This window comes from Nicotiana attenuata, chromosome 3, assembly GCF_001879085.1.
Source record: "Nicotiana attenuata strain UT chromosome 3, NIATTr2, whole genome shotgun sequence".
Taxonomy (NCBI): domain Eukaryota; kingdom Viridiplantae; phylum Streptophyta; class Magnoliopsida; order Solanales; family Solanaceae; genus Nicotiana; species Nicotiana attenuata.
In genome coordinates, this window is record NC_031991.1 from 66,696,745 (window position 1) to 66,720,187 (window position 23,443).

General features: G+C 37.2%; 2 protein-coding genes across 3 annotated transcripts; both read left to right on the forward strand.

Moving 5' to 3' along the window:
* Positions 1,687–11,252, forward strand: LOC109223978 (ubiquitin-conjugating enzyme E2 34-like). Its single transcript, XM_019388499.1, has 10 exons — positions 1,687–1,815; positions 7,280–7,414; positions 7,881–7,935; positions 8,161–8,199; positions 8,361–8,424; positions 8,551–8,612; positions 8,710–8,749; positions 9,723–9,750; positions 10,430–10,521; positions 10,675–11,252. The coding sequence occupies exons 2-10, from the start codon at positions 7,358–7,360 to the stop codon at positions 10,955–10,957; spliced, it is 720 nt and encodes a 239-aa protein (XP_019244044.1). The 5' UTR covers positions 1,687–1,815; positions 7,280–7,357; the 3' UTR covers positions 10,958–11,252.
* On the forward strand, positions 12,447–14,350 carry LOC109224698. 2 transcript variants are annotated; one of them, XM_019389225.1, is made up of 3 exons: positions 12,447–12,609; positions 12,990–13,113; positions 13,719–14,350. In XM_019389225.1, exons 2-3 carry the CDS (start codon positions 13,030–13,032, stop codon positions 14,145–14,147), a joined length of 513 nt encoding a protein of 170 aa, XP_019244770.1. In that variant the 5' UTR covers positions 12,447–12,609; positions 12,990–13,029; the 3' UTR covers positions 14,148–14,350. The 2 variants fall into 2 exon arrangements, with proteins under 2 accessions (XP_019244770.1, XP_019244771.1); XM_019389226.1 differs by having other exon boundaries at positions 12,447–12,582.

The window sequence follows — 23,443 nt, forward strand, 5'->3', positions numbered from 1 at the left end:
ATAAAGTTATAGCAAAGTGGCAAACAAATTAAAGTTCAACGTCGGTGTGCCTTAAAATATAAAATACCTATATAGAGGTTTAGAGCAATTCCTTGCATTAATTGAGCAAAGAGATTTATCTTTATTCAGCTGGATACATAGCTATGCATTTCCTAAATCCATCTCATTATTTTGACATCTTCGTTGTTATAATCACATATAAAGAAGCTTTTGTCAAGGAAAAGCTTCATAAATATATCATTTTGTACTTAAATTCATCAGACTATTAAAAAATGAATTCGAGTCTTTAGCCCGATATCACCATTTTTTTACAGCTTGTTTGGAAGGTTATTATCAGTTATTGTATCGTTATTTTAAATATAATATTTGTCTTGATTGTTACTAAATTTTATTGTAACGTATTGTTAAATCCGTAGTTTCGTAACAACAAAAAAGAGTGCCAGTTTACGGAACATGGTGTAGTCGAGTCGTTACCTTATTTTTTTCTCTTATCTTACCCTTTCTTATTATTAAATAATCCTATTTTATCTTTTACCCCCCATATTTATATAATAATCCTATCTCGTATATTATTTTTTCTTTATAATATTGCAAATTTATTTTTCATATTGTTGGTGCATGACACGATGAAACGACAAACAATACAATATATGTATCCAAACATTATATACATCAAAAAGATACAGTACAATACAATACTATACTATACGATAGATTATATAACAACACGTAACAACTATCCAAACAAGCTCTTAGTTTTAAAGCAAAGAGGACTATATAAGGTTGTCCCATTTGGAAGTTTACTGCACTTCAGAAAGCTATTGTAAAAGTACTTCTCATTGCGGTTTTTTCTTCTTTTTCTTTTAACCGCATTAAGAGTCAATATTAAATGTGTCATCCGAATAAATAATGTAATGCTATGTGAGTTGTAGTCTTTCTTGGTAAGCATTAGTGCATGAAAACGGGAACAGTTGAACCACTAGCCTCTATTTTCTCTTCTGCGTTTGTACTTATTCCTATTATGTAAATTTCTATTATCTTTCATTTTATACTTTCTTCATTCAGAATAAGAATGACGGAATGTGAACTATATAAGTCTGACACATCCAAACACAAATTATTTTTAGGTTTTGTATAAATAAAATATTTAAAACTTTATAACCAAAAAATTATTTGACTGCACAAATTAAAGAATACCATACAAATTGAATTGAGAATACTAGCATCATTCTTAAGGCTCCGTTTGGCCATGAATTTTGCCAAAATAAATTTGGGATTTATTTTCAAAACTCATGTTTGGTCATAAATTTTGCCCATATTTTGGCCAAATCCTAAATCCCAAAATCCCAAATCCCAAAATCAGCTATTGAGCTGATTTTGGGCCAAAATCCCAAAATTTGGGAATTATATACATGTTTTTCCAAAATAAAGTTGGAAAATATGTTTTGAAAACGTATGTCCAAACACATTTTCATCTTCAAACTAACTTCACAAAAGTTAGATTTTTTAAAATAAATTTGGGATTTATGGCCAAACACTAGCTAAAAGTGGGAAAACGTGCACACGTCACAGTGCCTCACGGAGGACAACTGCAGGAAATTTCGTCATAGGGGTAAATTCGTCATTAATAGTCACAGAGAGGTTAATTTTGTCTTTATATCAATTTTATCAAATTGCATAATCGGACTCAAATTCGGCTCGGGCCAGTCACCATCAAATTGAAGCCCAAAACGAGGAAAAGTTTCTCTTCATCAGATTCAGATTCTGAAAAATCTCAATTCGCCCAATTAATTTCAATTTCCTGCACGATCTTTGGTAATATATTGTACCTTCTTCATTTTGATATGTGTATTTATGTACGTACATGTTGTTCATGTGTCATTGCTTTCTTTAATTTTGATTTTCCTTTTTGTTCAATGGCTTTTGTAATCACTAGTGTTGTAATTTGATAATCTGTAGTTAATTACCGTATTTTCCGGTTACTTGGTACAATTGTTTGTTGAATTACTTGCTTCAGCCATGAACTGTTCCTTCTATCTAGTTGTAGCATTTCCATCACCAATTTTCCTTTGAATATTGGATTATGTTTGCTTTTTTTAAGTCTTATTGTTTAGGATTTCCCTCCTTGGAGATTTAAGAAAAAGGAAACAAACAAAAAATTGCTTATAAATGTTAAGTATTTTTGGTTGATTTTTCCTTGTTTTAGAAAATGCAATAAAACATGCCGCCCTTTTCTTCTGTGAGATTTATGTGTTTAGGAAACCTATTCCTAAACATTTATGAACCAGATAGAGTTAAAATATATTTGTAGTTCTATTACTGCGGCTCAGTTGATAATTAAGCTAATTTTGGTATTGGAATCTCAAAATATTTCTAGCAATCGACTGCTCAAAATTTTTAGCAATCATTTAAACAACCAGATGAATGGAGAGTAGTTCTCAAGATATCTGGACAGAGTTAGGTCCATCCAGAGGCGGACCAAGGATTTGAAGGTCGGGGTGCACTTTTGGATTCAACCAAAATCTGCTTTGTATATAGGATGTCTACAGTGTTTTTATGAGCGAGAAGCGCAAAAAAGCAACAAGGGCTCGCCTCGCTTCAAAAGCAAAGCGCAAAGCGAAGCGCAAGCTTTATTAAAGTGAAGCGCAATTCTTAAAAAGCATAATGTAAAATTATAAATAATCAAAAACTTCAATTTAAAAACTTAAAAGTAGGTACTAGGTACCACCAAATCCTCTACAAACCATAGGACAAGCAAAATCAAAGCTACTAAATTACTAGAATCAACATCTTATTCTTCTAGACTTCTACTCTTCTTGTTCTTCTTCAAGATTGTCAAAATCTTGAATTCCTCTATATCTTCATATTGCTCGTCATCTTCTTCTTCCCCCCACCTCTTCCTGTTCATGCTTACTTTCATCTTCATCAATTAGGGATAGGGATCGACTTGTAGTAGCCACACTTTTTCCCTTCCTAATCGAGCTTGAACTTGAAGTATTCCCCCTTAAACCATAAGGATTCTCCCCAACTCCACTACCAACCGCAACATCACCCCAAGTGAAATCAGAGTCGCCTTCAAATACTTCTTCATCTTCACAATTTTTGGGGACTCCGGTTAGCCACTCATTAGCCTCATCAATATTGTCCAAAAGAATTGGATCAATTAGATTGCGGTGGTTGTAGCGACACCTCAATGCTCTATCGTATTTTATGAACACTAGATTATGGAGGCGCTTCAAGGTTAGTCGATTCCTCGTCTTTGTATGAATCTGCAAACAAGATATGTGAACTAATTAGTAGGAGTTGGGACAATTGAGATATAATTTACTTTATCTCAAAACACGAAATAATTTTTTTTATTTCTCACGTGTTAAAAAACGCTCCAGTTCCTTTCATATCCGGATGGGCTACAAGTTAAACTTAGAACTTTGATGGCGAAAGTCTGTAAATCCGGAGTCTCTATACCATATTGGTCCCACCACTCAACTATAGAAGTCAAAAAAAATGTTCAAGAGTTGAGAAGAATAAAAATTACATTAAAGTTAGAGCTATAAAATATAGAAACACTTGGTCACCTGGCGACTTCGTCTTTCTTTGTTTAATAGCAAGTCGGAGCTTAAAAAGTCCTTCAGCTGCCTTGTAAATAACAAGCTGATCTACTATCTTTTCTTGGAAGTCTTCATCTGGGTCAAATTGATAGCAACCTCATGGAATCCTGTCCACACTTCTCTAGCCAATGAATTATTCTCATGCTGATCATAAAAGAGTGACAGGTTCAGAACAAGTCCAGCTGCATGCAAAGGTCTATGAAGTTGCTCATACCATCTTGCATCAATGATCTGAAAGACCTTTGCATATTTCTGCTCATCAGTGAATAATGCTTGAATAGCCTCCTTGGCCCTATTCATACTTTCATAGAGGTAGCCCATTGGTGGTTTTTGCTCCCCATCCACCAAATAGAGTACTTTAACCAAAGGGCCACCAATTTTAAGAGCATGATGGACATTATTCCAAAAAGAATAAGAAAGAATAATGCGTGCAACATCTTTCTCCACACTTTCCTTTGCAAATTTACTCTTTCACCATTCCTCTGAAGTGAACAACTTTCTCAAATTGGCTTTTTGCAAGTGGATACTATGCAAAGTCAAGAAAGCAGTGGCGAACCTTGTCTTGCCCGGTTTCACCAATTTTTTTTTGTATGGTGAATCTTCTCATCAAATTCAATAACAAGGACCGCTGAGAAATATAAGAATGTACCTTAACGCCCTGGCCAAAAACTGTAGAGAAGGGTTTTTCCTTGAAAATGTCCCCGAACATTAAGTTGATACAGTGAGCCGCACATGGAGTCCAATAGACATTCTTGTACGCTCCTTCAAAATGCCACCCGCTTTCACATTTTCACTCGCATTATCAGTGACCACTTGAACAACTTTGCTTGGCCCAATCTTTTCAATGGTGTTCTGAAACAAGATAGAACATTTTGATGTGGTCAGTGGATGAGTCGCTAGCATCAATGGACTCAAGAAACAAACTTCCCCTGGGAGAATTTACCAACACATTAATAATCATTTTCCCAGTTCTTGCCGTCCACTTATCCATCATAATGGAGCAGCCATACTTGTTCCACACAACTTTGTGCTCCTCAACAATTTTATTAGGCTCCTCCACTTCCTTATTTAGATAAGCACCTCTGATTTCATGATAAGTGGGAGGCTTCATTCCAGGTCCGTATTGACCAACGACATCAATAAAGTCTCCAAAAGTGTCATAGTTGACACAATTGAAGGGGAGCCCAGCATCATAGACCCATCGTGCAAAAGCTCTAACTGCACGATCCCTCAAAATGTCCTTAGCAATTTTTTGTACATCTTTTCCACCGCTCTTTGCTTCCGGCTTCTTTGGGAAATAGCAATCTATAGGACCTTTAGTCCTACTCGTACCCTTAGATGATCCATGGCTTGAAGAGATTGCATCTCTTCCCCGTTTTTTTGGAAGTGACAATTCTTCAATATCATCATCATCATCATCATCATCAAGATTGGTCACCAATGGTTGATGACTCATTTGATTCTTTTGCTCCTTCTTCTTTTCAACAAAATTCTTTATTTCATCCCTCACCTTCGGGGTGGGCATTTCGGACAACTTGTGACGTTTCTATCGCCACCAATAAGATGGAATTTAAAGCGATAAATTCCACCCGTTGTAATCTTGTTACAAAACTTGCATACAACATTTGTATTCTTCTCATTAACTCTATCGCCATATCACCAAGCCGGGTCTTTCTCTTTCGAACTTTCAGACATTTTGAAATCCATATTAAGATATAAGAAAATACATAACCAAATAAACTGAAAATACATATAATATATATAATATTAATTTTATAAACTGAAATACAAATTAAAAAAATCAAATAAACTAAAATATAACATATATATATATATATANTATATATATATATATATATATATATATATATATATATATATATATATATATATATATATATATATATATATATATAATAATAATAATAATAATAATAATAAATTTTCTAAAATGAAATACATATAAAATTAATCAAAAATAAACTGAAAATATAACATATATATAATAATTAATTTTATATACTGAAATATATACTAAAATGAGAAGGAAAAAGAAAGAAAAAATAGGAGAATATGTTCTGGACTGGAGAAAGAAAGAAAGAAAGAAGAAGACGAAGAAAGAAAAAAGAAAAAAAAATGAGAAGAACCGAAGAAGAAAGGAGAAGAAGAAATTACTTGGACTGGAGCAGTGTTTAGCAATGGTCGAGCTGCGAACGAGAAGGGAGAAGTGGTCGAGCTCGAGCGAGTGAGAAGGGGTCAGCAATGGCGAGAACCCTAGGTTTTGTCGATGTCTCTGTTTTGTCGAAGGGGTCTGTTTTGTATAATAAAAAAACACACCCAAAGTTTTTTTTTAAAGAAAAAAGGGCTCTCTGCGCTTTTTTAACAGAAGCGATCGCTTCATCACTTTCCTCGCTTCGTCGCTTCGTCACTTCGTCCATTGAAGCGTGCGCTTCCCTCGGTCGAGTCGCCTCAAGCAGCTAGAAGCAATACTCGGTCGCATCGCGTCGCTTTGCGCTTAAAGCGACGAAGCGATCGCTTTTCTAAACACTGGTGTCTACTACTAATATATCACTATTTTCTAAAGACATACATGTATACATGTAGTTTTTGCCGAACTTTACGGGTGCCAGTGACCCCTCTCGGCCTCGGTATAGCATAGGTCCGCCTCTGGGTCCATTTGAAATAACAGGCATTGCATTTTATGGCTTTGAACTTTTCCTCATGCAACAACCATACAAGTAGTAAAATATAGATGTCAAACCTTTTGGCAAGGGAGATCTTCCATGGTTGAAGAGATTCATGTCCTAGTTTTATCTGCTGGCTATATCATAAGCTTTGCCAATGATTTTGTACTCATATTAAATCTTCATCTGTGATTAGCTCCTTGAGTACTACATGAAGTAAGCCCAAATTCTTCAAACACTTCCTCCACAATGCTCAAGTACGTGGAATCTGTATTGGTGTTTGAACCTACGCTATAGAGTAAGGACTTGATAGGTTTTGCTCCCTCTTAAGATGAACGTAGTATATATAGCCTTTAAAGCTGAAGAGTAGCTTCTTTAACAAACATCCTTTTGTTCTAGCTTACTGTGTTCCTTCCTCATCAATAACTTCTTTTTACTCGTAGAAAAATCTTTTTTGCCTTATTCCATTATTCTTTTCCCTCTTTATTTTGGGAGACCTGTCTGATCCTTTGGCTGCCGTTTTTAAAATTGTAATTGAATGTAATGACTTGTGGAAACTTGTCGACTATTATCAGGAAAAAACCTCTAAAATTATAGTTTATTTGCATTTGGAATTTGGAGTATGGAAAAAACCTTTTGAAAAGATTCTGATGCTCCCTATTTATTGTTTTCTCTGAAAAGACACATTACGTCCTTCCCTGTTTAAGTTCTTTTCATCCTTTAATTCCTAGCTCCACCAATGTTCCTAAGCCTTAACTATTGAGAAACAGATTACCAGGCTTAGCTGTTGCCTGTCGGGATAAAAATATTAGAAATTGAGTTTACTTATCTAACAGCTTTGCCTCCTCTATGATTCTGCATTATTTTCCTGTCTCTTAATGATTTTTCTTTGGCACGTATCTGGAAATGTTTGCCCTACATATTCTATGTTTCATCACTTTGAAATTCTTGGGTTTATTAATCATCTCATATGTTTACTGGTTGTAGCATTTCTTTGGTGGTCAAGAGAATAAGGGAAGGTTTGCACCATTATCACTTAGTTTCTACATCTTCTAAAGCTAAAACATGGCAGAAAAAGCATGTGTAAAGCGCCTTCAGAAGGAATATAGAGCACTTTGTAAAGTACGTAATCTTTTTGCTGCTGGTAATTGTTCTACATTTGAATCTTTACCTCATAATTTTCATCAGTCTAAAGTAATTTACTTCTTCCTCCAGTTTCCTATTAATTGAACGAAGAAATTGCTTCTAAAGTATGAAGCTACCGCATTGTTCTAAATACTCCTCAAATCAGGAATGTTCTAAATACTTATATTTACCTTTGTGGATAGTACCGCATCGAAGTCATTAGCCATAATATGTGTTAATTATGGATGATGGATACTTTGCTTGCCTCCACACCATTGCTGTCTCTGAAAGTATGGCACTTGTATTTTTATGTTCTTGTCATATCTTGGTGAGGGTCTTACTTAATGGACCAAATGATACTTGATGACATCCCCTTATACCTGTTGTGGCTAGACTACTCTACTCCATGCACATTTGATTATGTTCTACAGTGCTCTGATGTCATAATCATGCTCCATTGCAGGAACCTGTCTCCCATGTTGTTGCCCGCCCTTCTCCGAATGATATTCTTGAGTGGCGTGAGTCCTACTTCTGCTCATATTCTTGTAGTCAATTTTGGAATAAAATTGAGACTTAAAAATGATGCTTTTTTTGAATAAATATAGCTAACTAGGCTTATTTGCTGGGAGGGCCCACCTTCTGTTTTCCTTTTTTCCCTTTGGCTTCACTTTATCTATTAATTCTTCATTTGGTTGCTTGGATATTCCTAATGTTCCCACTTCTACCTAATTTTTTTTGTCCAGATTATGTTTTGGAGGGGAGTGAAGGAACACCATTTGCAGGTGAGTATTCGTATTATATGATTAGCTAATATTGTTGGCTAATCTTGTTCCTCCTACCATCTTTTTGGAATTTTTTATTGTCATCATTGAATATTTTTCATTTGCCGGAACTATGCTTTTGTTGTTAATGTTCATGAAATGATACCATCTCCTATCATTAGGTGGATATTATTATGGGAAGATCAAGTTTCCTCCAGAATATCCGTTTAAACCCCCAGGAATCAGGTAATCTAATTCAGATGAGTTTGAAAATCCCTGACTTGTTTCATCTTTGCAAGCTAGGTTGTCTCCATGCGTTTGAGGGGTTGGTTCCTGCTGATTTTTACATTGTGTATGTTTCTTCTTCTGTAGTATGACTACTCCAAACGGAAGATTCATGACACAAAAGAAAATCTGCTTATCTATGAGTGACTGTAAGTGCTTTTAGAATTTCATGGTAGCCACAGTTCTCTGTTGCTTTGAGATGATCTTTATCTGTTCTTAACTTCTGATTTCCCTATTGCTTCACAGTCCACCCAGAGAGTTGGAATCCAATGTGGTCCGTTTCAAGGTATGAGCTGCCAACAATGACATAATGCTTATTTATAGGGCAATAGTTTCTTTAGTGCCTGTTTGGTAACAAGAAACTTGTCTCTTTTTGTTTCTGCAATGACAAGGGAAAACAAATCTTTCTTGTAATTTTCAAAAGAAAATATCATTTCCTAAACTAAAAGGTTAGATGTGTTTTCAGTTTTCTCTTATGAAACATCTTTTTCTTCTGGACTACTACTCAGTCTCTCCCTGCCTCCCGAGCCTCAGTGCTATCCAGACTTACCCTAAAAGATGCCCTATCCACGGTTGTCCGGGCCTTCCCTTTTCGTCCACCTTAGCTTAAATCCTTGCCCTCGCTCCCCCCCTGTTCCATCCGCTCAATTTATGTACATTTTCTTGAAAAAATTCTTTTGCGTACCAAAATTGTTCTTGCTTTCTACGACAGAAAGAACTATGCTCAATTCCAAACTAGGTGGAGTCATGAAATGTCAGACACCAGTTGCACTCACATTTTATGCCCATACTCAATAGTTTGTCTTATTGATAAAAGAAATACTCAACAGTTCGTATTTTTAGACAAATTAAGGGTTCTCAACGCTAGAGGTTCTTGACATAAAATTTCTTAACAAATTAAAAGACTCCTGACACACAGTGGACGTAATCTAACCCCAGCAGGATATGTCTTAATCCCAATTAGTTGGTGTCCTATATGGATCTTTTGCATCCATTTATTCCCTTTTTCGCTAAGTTAAAACAGTTTCCGGTAGAATATTTGTCTTTTGCAGTAACTTCCCTCCATGTGTGTCTAATTTGTTATGAATATTTTTTTTACTCAGTATATGGTATCTAACATGTTTCTGATTTCTTTTCAAAACAAAGTAGTAAAAATGTCTACTTATTTTTCTACAACTAAAAATGAGAACCTTTATTATCAATTGGACTAACTACTTTTCTTCCTTGTTTGGGCTAATTTTTCCCTGTTTTGCATGCAGCATACTGACAGGACTGCTCTCATTTATGGTAAAGTTCATCGCAACTGATTCAGCTTTCAACGACCCTTGGTGTTCCCATTCCATCTGTTGATATATATTCTGAGTTGTGCTTGAACTGCTTCGTGCATTTCCTTTTATCAAATTTATATTTTCTTTATGTGTGTGTGGACAATTGAGTGCTGTCTATCTGTCTATGTTGCATGGAAGCTGTACTAGTGAATATATTCTTCATTTCAAAACCACTTGTAGAGGTTGAGAACAATCTGAAGGGAAAGGAGGGAGCTCTGCTACTTGGTGATGTTGCTCTGAAATTTCCCCTTGTGGCTCTACGTCTTCCTACCAAGAAGTGCATTCCAAACCCTCCCTTTGCCATCATTGCTATGAGGAATGCCTTCTGTCAACTGTATAGTTTTTGCCATAAAAAAATCACCACTACTTCTCCATATTTTGACCCTTCCAGCTGATGATAGTTTCTCTCCGACCACCTGGAATGGCCCAGTGGAAACCAAATATATTCAGAAACATGAACCAAGTCTCCCATTTCTACCTTGAACAGATCGTTTACTGATTCAGTTGATGGCTTGCTTATATAACATCTGCTGCATATATTGAATCATTTCTTTTCACAAATTATATTTGGTTAATGATGCATTTTGTAATGCAGCTGCTAATTTCATGTTCTATTTCTATCAATGTATTACTTGTAGATGGACAATAGTCCTACCACAGGCAGTGTAACAACATCAGTTGCTGAGAAAGAGAAGCTTGCAAAGGCGTCTCTGGCTTTTAATTGTAAAAAGTGAGTTGACTACAAGTTCCTTACTCTTGTGTTGTATTTCTCTCAGATGACTGCCTCAAGCTTTTTAGTTTCCACAGTTCAAGATCTGCTGCATTTTGTTTAGTTACATTTTTTGTAAGGTCGGGGTAACTTACTCTCTATTTTTTATAATAGCCCAACCTTTAGGAAATTGTTTCCCGAGTATGTGGAGAAGTATGAACAGCAGCAGCTACCCGCCCAACCTGTTCCAGAGCAGGTATCATCCGTGCCAACTCAAGCAGAAGAGTCTAGACCATTGTTGGATGAACATGGTAATTCCACCAAGGATGACGTGAATAGAGTGAAGCCTATAAAAGATGTCAAAAACCGACAGAGGCAATCTTTCCCTACTTGGTTGTTGCTGTTGCTAGTTTCAATTTTTGGTGTTGTAATGGCCTTGCCTCTGCTTCAGCTTTGATGAATGGAATCTTGCCGAGTGCACTATGCTGAAGAACAGAGCACGGTATATCACAGATATGTAGTTATCCCGCTCTGGGTTCCTGATATTTGCTTAATTGTGTAGGTCCTTCATTTACCTATGGGAGATTGTATAGGCAGGGCAAGATCAAACTGATCTTTAATCTAGCTAATATGCTTTTCTTTCCTATTGCGGACGTCAGTGGAAAGATAACATTATGTGGTTTTATGATGAAGGGCTCAGAGTTGTAATTGTTCGCTTTTTCCATTTAGTTTTGAAATGTAGGTTTATCGCTTTTTTTCTCTTCGTTTTCGGGGAAGGGAGGGCATGGGTAGGGGGTGTATGGTCTTTGGAGGTGGTATATTGTATAAACTTGGTAAAAATTCGGTCGACATTTTCAGCAAGTAAAGTCAAAGGCCGAGCCTTAACCAGCAAAGAGGGACAGCCGTGCCAACTCAAGCATAGTGAAAGTGCCTAAACACTTTCTTTCCAGCAAGAAATCTGTTTAGTATGAAAATGGTGGCATAAAAAGCAAACTATCATTACTAATGCTTTTCCTTGTGCTGATGTTCGCGTGTTCTATCAACTGTTCCGTGCAGTAACCTTTTGCTAACTAAACCAGTTATTTCTGTGAGGATCTCACTCGTGACAAGGCCATGCATGGTTTTACTTGTTCATTAAAATCTGAGTTCCCTTTTCGATGGAAAACGAAAATACATCACTCAATGAGCTACGTGTCTGTCGCTGATTAGTGCAAGTGTCAGTTGCACGGCTCAAATCCTATAGGATATACGGAGTTAATTTTACCATTGCTCCCTGTTGTTAATCAGCTTATAAGCACTAAGGTATGGTAAAACTGTTGAAAATGCTATCCTTACATAATAGCAAGAACCATGCTTGAAACCCATAATCCCTGGCATGATGATGCTATCTTAACCCTCTTTCACGTGCCTTGTCGCCCACTGGAGAATTATAATAATCTCTCGCTCCAAACTCCGAATATTGCGCCGTAAAAACTCCCATTTTCTTAAACGCCATCTCTCTCTCTGAATAATATTATTGGATACTTCATCTTATTGAAATTTAGAGAAAAAAAATTAGCACTCTACTACTCGGTCCGTCTCAAATTATGATTCTCTTGTATACGCCCCTTAAGAGAAATCAATTAGGATGCAATTTTGATTACTTTATCCTTGTTCATGTCTTAACATTTAATCTTTCTTCATTGGTATTTGAACAAAGTTATCCATAATTGAAGTGTTTGTAGTTTTCAAGGATAATTATTACTAAGTGTAAAAAAGAAAAAAATAATTAATTTTATCTTGAATTTTTAAAATAATAAATAATTTGAAATAATTATTTTTAGTAATTATGACTGATAATACGAAACGGAGCAGTATACAGTAGAGACAAGAAGTCTGACGTAACAAAAAGGGCGCCTTTATTCCTGCTTTAACTAGTATTTAATTACGAGAACTAAATTGCGCCTTTATTCAGGTCTTTCCCTCTTTTGTTACCAACTCCACAACATTAATTTCTTCATGAATCCAAATATTCACTTCAGGAAAGCTCAAGACTAATGTGCTAGAAATGACACAGTTTTTTTGAAGAAGCAACTTTCTTAGGTACACTTTATGGAATTGAAAAAAACGGTATCCCTACACTCATTATCTTTTTAAATTTCGTTTTTTTAGATTTGTAATTTAGCTCATTTATGTCTGTGAACTGATGGTGACAATGTCGACCCATTTCTACTATAAAAAACAGTTGCTTTTGTAGCTCCGTTCCTTTCACTGCTTTGGTAAATATAGCTTTCTGTAACTAATCCAACTACCATTCTTTGCCATAATTTCTTATGCACTCTCATGGGATATAGAAAGCATTAGTTGGCTTTTCTCCCTTTATTAAAGAAAAAAAGTAGCTTTTCTCCTTTGGACAAAATTACCTAGGAAATTCAGATGCAATGAACAAAATATATCTCTATAGATATGAGTTTTAACGATTTCTGAAAATTTCACTTCCACACTCGCAGAAGTTATACCGGCATATATCGTCAAAGTCCAAGGCAAAGCATGAACAAGTTTCCTATATACCCAAGATATGAAGCTGGGGACTATTGTGGATATGAGTTTGATCCTCAGTCGGACTTTACGGATGTAAGTCATTGTTATTCTTTCTATATTGTAAAGCAATTATATTTAATCTTTTATTATCTTTCTTCCCTCATCATATTTACCAATTTCGATAGAGGTGAAAATGCTTTTAGATTGTCTATTGGTATCTGTGAAATATTAATCATATAAGTAGTATGCAATGCATGTGACAATCTTACCGCTAAAATACTCCCTTTATAATACTCTATCCATCCATAATAAGTGACTTTACTAATTCCTAGAAGAAAATAGGCATTTTGACTAAATTACCCAAAATTAAAATTTTCCACATTGGGATATGTAAATAAGTGCAAATTTTGGGAAAACAAAATTAATCCCTTCTTGATTATATATATAATGTCACTTATTTTGAACAAAAATAAAAAGGCAAAAAGCAACTTGTTATGGATCGGAGTGAGTACTATTTATACTCTTTTATTTTTAATCAGTTTCCAAAAGAATAACATCATTTTATATCTAGAAACAATTTAAGATTAAATTTTTTAATTATCCAATATCACACTACTTTATAGCCACATAAATGTCAGGACAAGGTTAAAAAGTCTTTACTTCTATTTTGATGATTTACGACTTGCATAATTTTACAGTTCTTGACAGAAGCAAGAAACCATGAATCAGAAGGGAAAAAATTTGGTGTCACGCCTCCACGTTCCGTGGAATCGAGAAAGAACAATTTTGATAAAGATATGAAGAAAACTTGCAAGAAGTCATGGAAAAGCTCATTGTTTTCATGGCTGAAGAGTAGTAATAATAAGAAGAATCAGAGAAACAGCGAACCTTCAAAAGGCTCCACCATTAACAAACCAAAGCGTGGATGTGTCTCTGGTCCAATGCCAGGGTATAGTGGGCCGGGTGCTATAGCTGTCAGGCCCAAGAAGCCCACTTCAGGACCCCTCACAAGTCTTTTCAGCCCAATGAACAGAGTGGACAATGAGGTTCCATATCTCTGTCTTCAGAAATTTAAGGATAGTTCTCCTGATGTTCGATCCCACGGACCTATTTACCTCGTAACCTAAGAAGTTTGTCTGAGATTCTTTAGGATATTTTTGTTTGACAAAGTATCAGGAAAATCAAAGCACATTCATACGTAGAATTCATATGAAATATCATGTCTACTGCTTAATTTTTGAGTACTCATGGCTAAAACTTATAATTGAAAAGTGTCACGATCAATATTTTTTTCCACAAATATCTGTAAGCACACTCATTATACTTCCAATTTTCCAGCATATTTATTTATGACAGTTGTAATCAATGCAGCTTAATTGTATACGGCGAGGAGCCGAGAATCAACTAAGGCCCGTTTGTCCATAAAAGAAGTTTTATTTTTTTTCAAAAAAAAAAAAATTAAAAATATGTTTGTCCATAAAAATTTTGGGAGTTTTTTTCAAAATTTTTTGAAAATAAGTTTTTCAAAAATCAAAAGTTGTTTTGATTACTTTTTTCAAAATTTTCAGAAAAACTTTTTTCCTCACTCACAAAATCGCAATATTTTTTCCAAATGAAATGCATGTCCAATACCCTTTTTCAACTTAACTCCAAATACTATATTTTTTGAAAAATTACATTTTTTATGTCCAAACGATACTGATTGATAACGTGAAAGGACTCTTATTGGACTTAATTAATTACTTACTTACATTATAAAGAGATTAAATCATTTAAAACCACATAGAAGAACCCAAATCATTCAATACCGTGTAGCAGACCACATAAATGAGCAACCAATAAAGAAAATAGGCCAGAACCAACCTGAATTTAGCTACTTGTTTGACTGCCAATAAAAATGAATATAAGTCTAAATATTAGCATCATTGAGGCTTGCAATATAGGCTTTCAGACTAGCAAATACTTCAGTCATTTCCCTCCGAATGTATTCGGTATCTCCTGGTCCCAGACATATTGCTAGTGGACCATCGAACGTTCTTCTGAACAAGGTTCCATTTTCGGACAAGTTGAACCGGGCTGTCTTCCGACGCAAGACCCTCGATCTTTTACATTCGAGGGTAGTTTTCCGGTCTCGGAATATTCTATATATTTGTTTCTCCAGTCTCATGTCAGTCTTGTGGAGTTTATCTCGGCATGTCCTTCTTCCACTACCGATCTCATGAGTTGTATGATTGCCCCCGAGTTGAGCTCGTCGTCCTCGACCGACGACCCTAAGTTAGCAAGGGCATCGGCCTCACTGTTTTGATCCCGAGGTACGTGTTGCAAAGTCCACTCTTTGAACCAATGCAATGTCACCTGCAACTTATTCAGGTACCTTTGCATCCGTTCTTCTCTGACCTCGAATGTCCCATTAACTTGGTTCACCACGAGGAGGGAGTCGCGCTTAGCTTCGATCGCCTCCGCCCCAAAGCTTTTGGCTAGTTCTAAAATCAACTTATTTTGAGAAGTGCTTTTTCTCAAAAGTATTTTTTAAAAAAGTATTTTTGGTAAGAAGCAGTTTGTATTTGGCTAACTAATTTGAAAAGTACTTTTGAGCAATACTTTGTGTTTGGCCAAACTTTTGAAAACTGCTTCTAAGTATATTTTTCTCAAAAGTGCTTTTGGAGAGATCTTCTTTTTTCTGCTTCTCAAAAACTGCTTCTGCTTCTGCTTCTCCTCAAAAGCGCTTTTTTACCGTCCAAAAACTTGGCCAAACACCTCAATTTTTGGCCAAACATTCATAAGTAGAATTCATATGCAATATTATATGTCTACTGCTTTAAGTTTTGACTACTCATGACTAAAACTTATACTAATTGAGAAGTGTCACGATCAATAGTTTTTTCCACAAATATTTGTAAAGCACACTCATTATGCTTCCAATTTATTTATGACCGTTGTAATCAACGCAGCTCTATTGTATACGGCGAGGATCAACCAAGGCCCCGTTTGTCCATAAAAAAAACTTTTATTTTCTTTCAAAAAAAAATTTAAAAACATGTTTGTCCATAAAAATTTTGGAAGTTTTTCGAAAATCAGTTTTTCAAAAATCAAAAAGTGGTTTTGATTGCTTTTTCAAACTTTTCAAAAAACTTTTTCCCCACTCACAAAACTGCAATATTTTGTCAAGTGAAATGTATGTCCAAACAATTTCAAATTCCAAATACCATTTTTTTACTTAACTCCAAATACTAGTATGTTCTTTGAAAAATTACATTTTTTATGTCCAAACGCATACTAATTGATATCGTGAAAGGATTCTTCTTGGACTTAATTAATTACTTACTTACATTAAAAAGAGATTAAATCATTCAAAACCACATAGAAGATCCCAAATCATTTAATACCGTGTAGCAGACGACATACATGAGCAACCAATAAAGAAAATAGGCCAGAACCAACCTGAATTTAACTACAGTACTTGTTTGACTGCCAATAAAAATGAATATAAATCTAAATATTAGCATCATTGAGGCTTGCAATATAGGCTTTCAGACTAGCAAATACTTTAGTCATTTTGCAAGTTGAAATTTGACCATCAATATTTGCAAAATATTGAAAAAACTTATGTGAATAGTACTTCAAGTGAGTAATTATAATTTGCACTCACAAAAGTCTAACTTCTACATGTTCTTTGTTTCACTTCAACTTCAAACTCTATTTTTCACTTACAATTGAATATTGTCCAAACTCAATACATCATATTTGGTTGGTATCTCCAGCCGCTTTAAATCCATTACGATCTTGGAGTTAATAGCTGAGACCAACCAAATTTACACAAGAAGATAATCGAGTGAGCTGTAAAATAAATTTAAAATAAATTAAGTCGAAGCCAGACAACATATAGCACTCACATTATTAGAGTATAAGGACTATTAGTGTTCTTGTATATACCTAATGGACGGTTTTCAGTCTATACCCAAACTTAAGGGACTGCATTTTACCTTTTCTTTACAATTTACAAATTGAATTTAACAACACATTACAAAAATTGCATTTGGTAAATGCGATTTGAAGGTGCATTTGTCAAATAAGATTGTAAGTTGCATTTAGTGAATCGCAATTAAATAATGCAATTTGTAAGTTGCTTTGACAATATCGAGCTGTATTAATTAAATATCAGCGGGATTAAAGCTTGAATAAAATAATATCTCATATGTCAATATTTTTTTTTATATAAAATATATAACATACTATCTATATGAATTTTACTAATACTAGTCTTAAGGTACGCGCGTTGCGCGTGTACCCTATCTTAATAAATATAGATATAAAATAATTGAAACTTGAGTTATAAAATAAAGTGTAAAATCGTAAACATAAAAAGAATTTACCATATATAGCTAACTCAATAAAAAAAAGTACAAAAAAAGAAGTTCTCAGTCATTAGTCATTATTCTCAACTTAAGAAGTATACTTTTATAATTGCACCAAATAAATTTCATAAGTTATCATATTTCTTTTTCAGTTACCAAAAGTTGNACCTGACCTCACCCCTAGCTGACTGGGCGGGTGCTGATGAAACAGGAGCAGAAGATGAGGGTTGATCCCTCTGCAGCGATTGACTACCACGACGCCGAGGACACTGTCTCCTCATATGACCGAACTCACCGCACTCGTAGCAACTACCCGGCGCTGTAGAAGGGGATTGATGGAAACCCCTCGCTACTGAAGAGCCCTGGGCTGAAGAGGCAGGTGTAGAGCTCTGAGCTGGAAGGGCACTAAGTGAAGTCTGGCCCTGCTGAAATCCCTGATGACCACGGCCTGAGGAAGCCCCACTGTACTCTGGACGACCTGACTGAGGAGGCCTGAAGGAACGGCCTCTGCCACGCTGGAACTGGCCCCTAGACGGAGCACCACTGAAACTACCTGAAACTCGAGGCCTCTTTGCCTCTCTCTCCTCACGCTCCCGATGGCGAACCGTCTCAATCTCTCGAGCCATGTCAACTACCTCCTCTAACGAGGCACCCATAACCCTCTCTCTGGTCATTAAAATGTGGAGTGAATAGTTGAGGCCATCCACGAACCTCCTAATCCTTTCTCGATCTGTCGGGATCATCCAGGTGGCATGCCGAGCTAGCTGCGTGAATCTCAACTCGTACTGGGTCACAGACATGTCCCCCTGAACCAACCACTCGAACTGACGACGCAGCTCCTCCCTGTGAGACTGCGGCACGTACTTCTCCAGAAAGAGAGTGGAGAACTGCTGCCATGTAAGGGGCGCTGCACCAACCGGCCTACGCCTCTCGAAGTCCTCCCACCAGGTGAATGCAGACCCTGAGAACTGGAAAGTAGTAAAAGCCACACCACTCGACTCTAAGATCCCTGCAGTGCGAAGCATACGCTGACACTTATCCAGAAAACCCTGGGCATCCTCGCCCTCAGCACCGCTGAACATCGGTGGCTGAAGCCTGCCGAATCTCTCAAGACGACGCTGCTCATCATCCGGCATAGCTGGAACCTCATAGGCTGCAACTGGAGCAACTGGCGGGGCTATGGCTGCTTTCGGTGTCTGAAGTCCCTGGGCAGCCTGCTCAGGTGTGTGAGCAACAGGGGTCTGATTTCCTCCCCCGGTCTGGGAAGCAGCTGCTGCGGTAGTAGCTGAGACTGCCTGAGCCGGGCCAGTGCAAACTGATAGTATCTGTGCCAAGGTCTCCTGGAGACCAGGAATAGCAATAGGCATTGCTGGTGTCGCACAGGTGTTGCTGGGACATCGACAACTGGGGTCTGGTCCTGAACTGTGGCAGCTGGTGGGTCAGCAGGTGCTGTCTCTGCTGCCCAACCTCGACCACGACCACGACCGCGTCCACGGCCTCTAGTGGGTGGTACTGGTGGTCGACCGTCGCGTCCGGTAGCACGAGTTCTCTCCATCTGCGAGAGAATAGAATACAGAAATTTAGTTCTCGAATCACAAAGTCGCACGACAAGAATTTCAAGAATATGGAGTTTTCCTAAAGGTTCTACAGCCTCTCGAGGAGAAGTACAGGCGTCCCCATCCGTTCCGCGAGACTCTACTAAACCGGCTCATGACTCGCGAGGCCTAGTAACCTAGGCTCTGATACCAACTTGTCACGACCCCAATCCCGATCGTGATGGCACCCAACACAAATGCTGGGCAAGCCCGACCAATTAAATACTCTCAACCCAAATACGCAATCCGTTAACAAATAATACGATTACAATAGCAAATGTCAAGGTTCCAATTCGAATCTAAATAAAATAGTACGGAAAATAATAACGAATATCCAAACATTCCCCCAATAGATCTGGAGTCACGAGTCTAGAGCCTCTAGATGTAACGGAGTAATATATCCATAGTAATAAAGAAGTCTAGGACATGGAAAGATAAATGAAAGAGAGGGGAGAAGTCGGGTCCGGCGGACGTCAGGCAGCTACCTCAACAACTCCTGAAAATAAACCTCACGACTACAGCAAACAGCTCCACTAAGTCTCCGGAGCACCTGAATCTGCACACATGGTGCAGGGAGTAAAGTGAGTACTTCCAACTCAGTGAGTAATAAACATATATAATGACTGAAAGTAAGAAATCCCGAAATATTACAATATAAAGCTATAATCAACGACTCAGCACGTTTAATGATGAAACAACAGCAGACAATGACAATTAAGACAAACAGATATAAAATGCATGAATGCAATGCAATGCACATGACCGCTGCGGCCTGCAACCCGATCCATTTAGGTAACCGCGCTCACTGTGGGGGTTCAGACTCCGGAGGGGCTCCTACAGCCCAAGCGCAATATCATCGTAGCATTCGCTGCGGCGTGCAGCCCGATCCACACTCAGTCCAGATATATATATATGCATGCAAGCCACTCGGGTACAGTCAAGTTGTCCACTTTTAGTTTCAATTATTAGGAATTATAGAGCTAAGGGTGTAAACCTTTATTTATTTACTAAACATTTCAAGGCAGTGTCTAACTCAGGACTGATATCATGAAATATGCTAAGCATCATGGAAGCAGTGATAAGGATCCCTGAAGGATGCAAATGATAGGCACAAAGCCCCAAACATATTCATAAGAATCCAAGTAGGATGATCACCAAACAATTTCTAGTCAAGAACACAATACGAACATCAATCAGAACGGACTAGGTCATAATCCTTAGTCACAATCGACCCCGCACTCGTCGTAGAGTACGTGTCTCGCCTCAATATAGCGTCACAATGTGATATACCGGCGTTTCAAACCCTCAGGTCATCATCTACATCTATTACTCACCTCAAGCCGGCCACAAGTCTAGCTCGCTATGCCTTTGCCTTTCGAATCAACCTCTTCGCACGCCGAATCTGACTAAAACCACAACGAATACATTACAATAGGCTAAAGAAACATAACCCAATCGAAAAGACTCGAAGAACACCAAAATTCACGAAGTTGGCAAAACCCGATCCCCGGGCCCACTTCTCGAAAAATTACAAAATTCACAGTACTGGATTCCTCGCCTCGCCACGAGTCCGTACATATAAAATTTACCAAAATCGGAGTTCAAATGCCCCTTCAAATCCCAAATTTTCATTTCAAAACCCAAGCCCTAGTTCTTCAAATTTTTACCCAATTTCCCAAGAATTAAAGGTTGATTCTTCAATAAAATAGCGTTTCTAGGTCACGAGACTTACCTCCAATCAATTCCCGTCAAAACTCTCTTCAATTTCTACCAAAAAGCTCTTGAGGTGGTTAAAAAATGGAGGAAACAATGAATGGGTCGCGGATGAAATATCATAATTAAACCCTTCTGTCGCCCAGCTTTTCCTCTACGCGAACGCGGTCAACACCCCGCGTTCGCGAAGGCCAACTTTCCTTTGACCAAACGATACCCTACGCGAACGCGTCAACCCTCACGCGAACGCGATGGTCCAGCTTAACCTCCTACGCGAACGCGATACTTCAAACGCGAATGCGATGCACAGGAACGTCCTCTTACGCGAACGCGACTCCCTCATCGCGAACGCGATGAACAAACTAGGCAGGGTCCCCAGCCCTTCTACGCGAACGCGAGGCCACGATCGCGAACGCGATGACCCAGAAACCACAACTACGCGAACGCGATGGGCACCTCCGCGAACGCGAAGGCCAAAAGTGGCCTGCAACAGCTGTGCATTTTTTCTGCAATGCTTTAAGTCCAAAATCCTCCGTTTGCCATCCGAAATCACCCCGAGGCCCCCGGGATCTCAACCAAAAGCACCAACACATCCCAAAACATCATACGAACTTGTTCCAATCATCAAAACACATCAAACAACACTAAAATCATCATTTCACATCGGATTCAAGCCTAAGTTTCTTAAAAACTTCCGAATTACGCATTCGATCAAAAACCCAACCAAACGACGTCCGAATGACCTGAAATTTTGCACACATATCCAAAATCACCTAACGGAGCTACTGCAACTCTCGGAATTCCATTCCGACCCTCGGATCAAAATCTCACCTATCCACCGGAAATCGCCAAAACGCCAACTTTGCCAATTCAAGCCTAATTCTACTCCGGACCTCCAAAATCACTTCCGATCGCACTCTTAAGTCACAAATCACCTCCCGAAGCTAACCGAATCACCGGAATTCACATCCGAGCCTTCTAACTAATAAGTCAACGTTCGGTTGACTTTTCGAAACCAAACCTTTCTTAAAGAGACTAAGTGTCTCATTTCCTATCCAAACCAATTCAATTCAACTCTAACTCACCCGTTGCTGATAATAAAACATTAAAGAGCAATAAATGGGGGAAACGGGGCTGTAATACATGAGACGACGGGTTGGGTCGTCACAGCTAAGGGCCTTCGTGCTTTTAATATAGTATAGATACTAGTATATGATCATAGTAGGCTAACTTGTCTTTTTTCTTTTCTTTAAGATTATCAAAATAACTTTAACAACACAATTAGAAATATGAACATTTTATGTAAGTTTCACCAAATGGACCCTTTAATTCCGCGGGGGTCCTATAATCCCTATAAGATGCTGACGGGAAGAAAGAAAACATCAAAAAAGATAATATGATAAAGAAAACTAGGGAGAGATAAAAGAATAAAAAAAGAAGAAAGAGAAAGATCTTATAAATAGAATTTTATTTATGGTGAATGTCTATATTTAGAGAAATTCTAGGGTTTATTACTTGATTGCTAAGTCACCCTCTCCCTATAAATAGAGGGTTCTATTCCAATGTAACTCACCCCAAAATTCAATAAGAATTCCCTCTCTCTCTTTCTCTGCAACATTGCTCTTGTTCTTTTATTGTTTTACAACACGTTATCAGCACGAGACTCTAACCAATTGAGTAGAAGCTTTAGGATTGAGCATAATGATTGTCAATTATTCCATGAACTTCCTTCATGATTAAATTCAGGATTTAAGGTAAGTATTTTACTTTATTTTTCTCTTTTAAATTCTTGAAATTCTATAATTTGATGTTATATACAAGCAAAGACAACAAAGTTTGATTATAACTCTAATGGAGTTTGTAAGAAATTATAACCACCTGAAGTGGTAAAAATTTCTATGTCTTGCCATGATCAAATTCATGTATGATTATGGGCAAAAAAGTGGAAACCCGTCCCATTGAATTTGCTCCATTCTCATTCCCTTAAGAGAATGTGATAGCAATATGTGATAAGTCTGAAAGAAGACAAAATTATTACTATGAATGTATCAATGGATATGAACGTGGCAATAGACGAAATTATAATCGTCATCATTTGTGGTAATGAGAACAATAAGGATTCTCAAAATAATCTTTCACTCTGTGAAAAATATTTGTCATCGATTTGACATGAGATTTTGTAAAGCACATATAGATGATTATGGTCCATTCATGATGTGAATGTGACAACATCTGATTTATGAATACATATTCATTCTTCAAAGAATATGACGTGCTAGTGTTAGTGAATATACCGCACTCACCTCTAAAAGGAGGTTTGAGATGATATAAGAAAATAATATCATTATTATGGCATGAATGGTCATTGGTCACGTACCTATTGTACGCCAAAATATTTTGGCATTGTGATTGTTAAAAGACAACGGTAATGCAAGAAACAGATCTTGCATATAATTTTGACCATAACCATAATGGTATAACTTTCTCTTTAAAAGAGGTATTCACCATATGGGTGTTGATGAATATGTGGTACTACAAAACTAATTGAGAACTCTGCAAGAGCCATTTATACTATTTTGGAGAAACACAATTAATTACCAATAAAGTATTGTGTTGTAGTAAGTCTCAAAAGAAACTTATTCAGTTTCCAAAGTATACGCGAAAGCGGTTGATTATATTGAGACTATAAATAAAGGAAAGATTTAATATCTTCTATTACTACAACTTGTAGCGGGGTAATATGTATGTGAAAAGCTACCC

Bases quoted from the DNA above. Each gene is read 5' to 3' on its own strand.
- LOC109224698 (XM_019389225.1), top strand. From the start codon at position 13,030: ATGAACAAGTTTCCTATATACCCAAGATATGAAGCTGGGGACTATTGT. The intron at 13,114-13,718 runs GTAAGTCATTGT...ATAATTTTACAG, and splicing joins CTCAGTCGGACTTTACGGAT to TTCTTGACAGAAGCAAGAAA.
- LOC109223978 (XM_019388499.1), top strand. From the start codon at position 7,358: ATGGCAGAAAAAGCATGTGTAAAGCGCCTTCAGAAGGAATATAGAGCA. The intron at 8,425-8,550 runs GTAATCTAATTC...CTTCTTCTGTAG, and splicing joins TTTAAACCCCCAGGAATCAG to TATGACTACTCCAAACGGAA. The intron at 8,613-8,709 runs GTAAGTGCTTTT...ATTGCTTCACAG, and splicing joins CTGCTTATCTATGAGTGACT to TCCACCCAGAGAGTTGGAAT.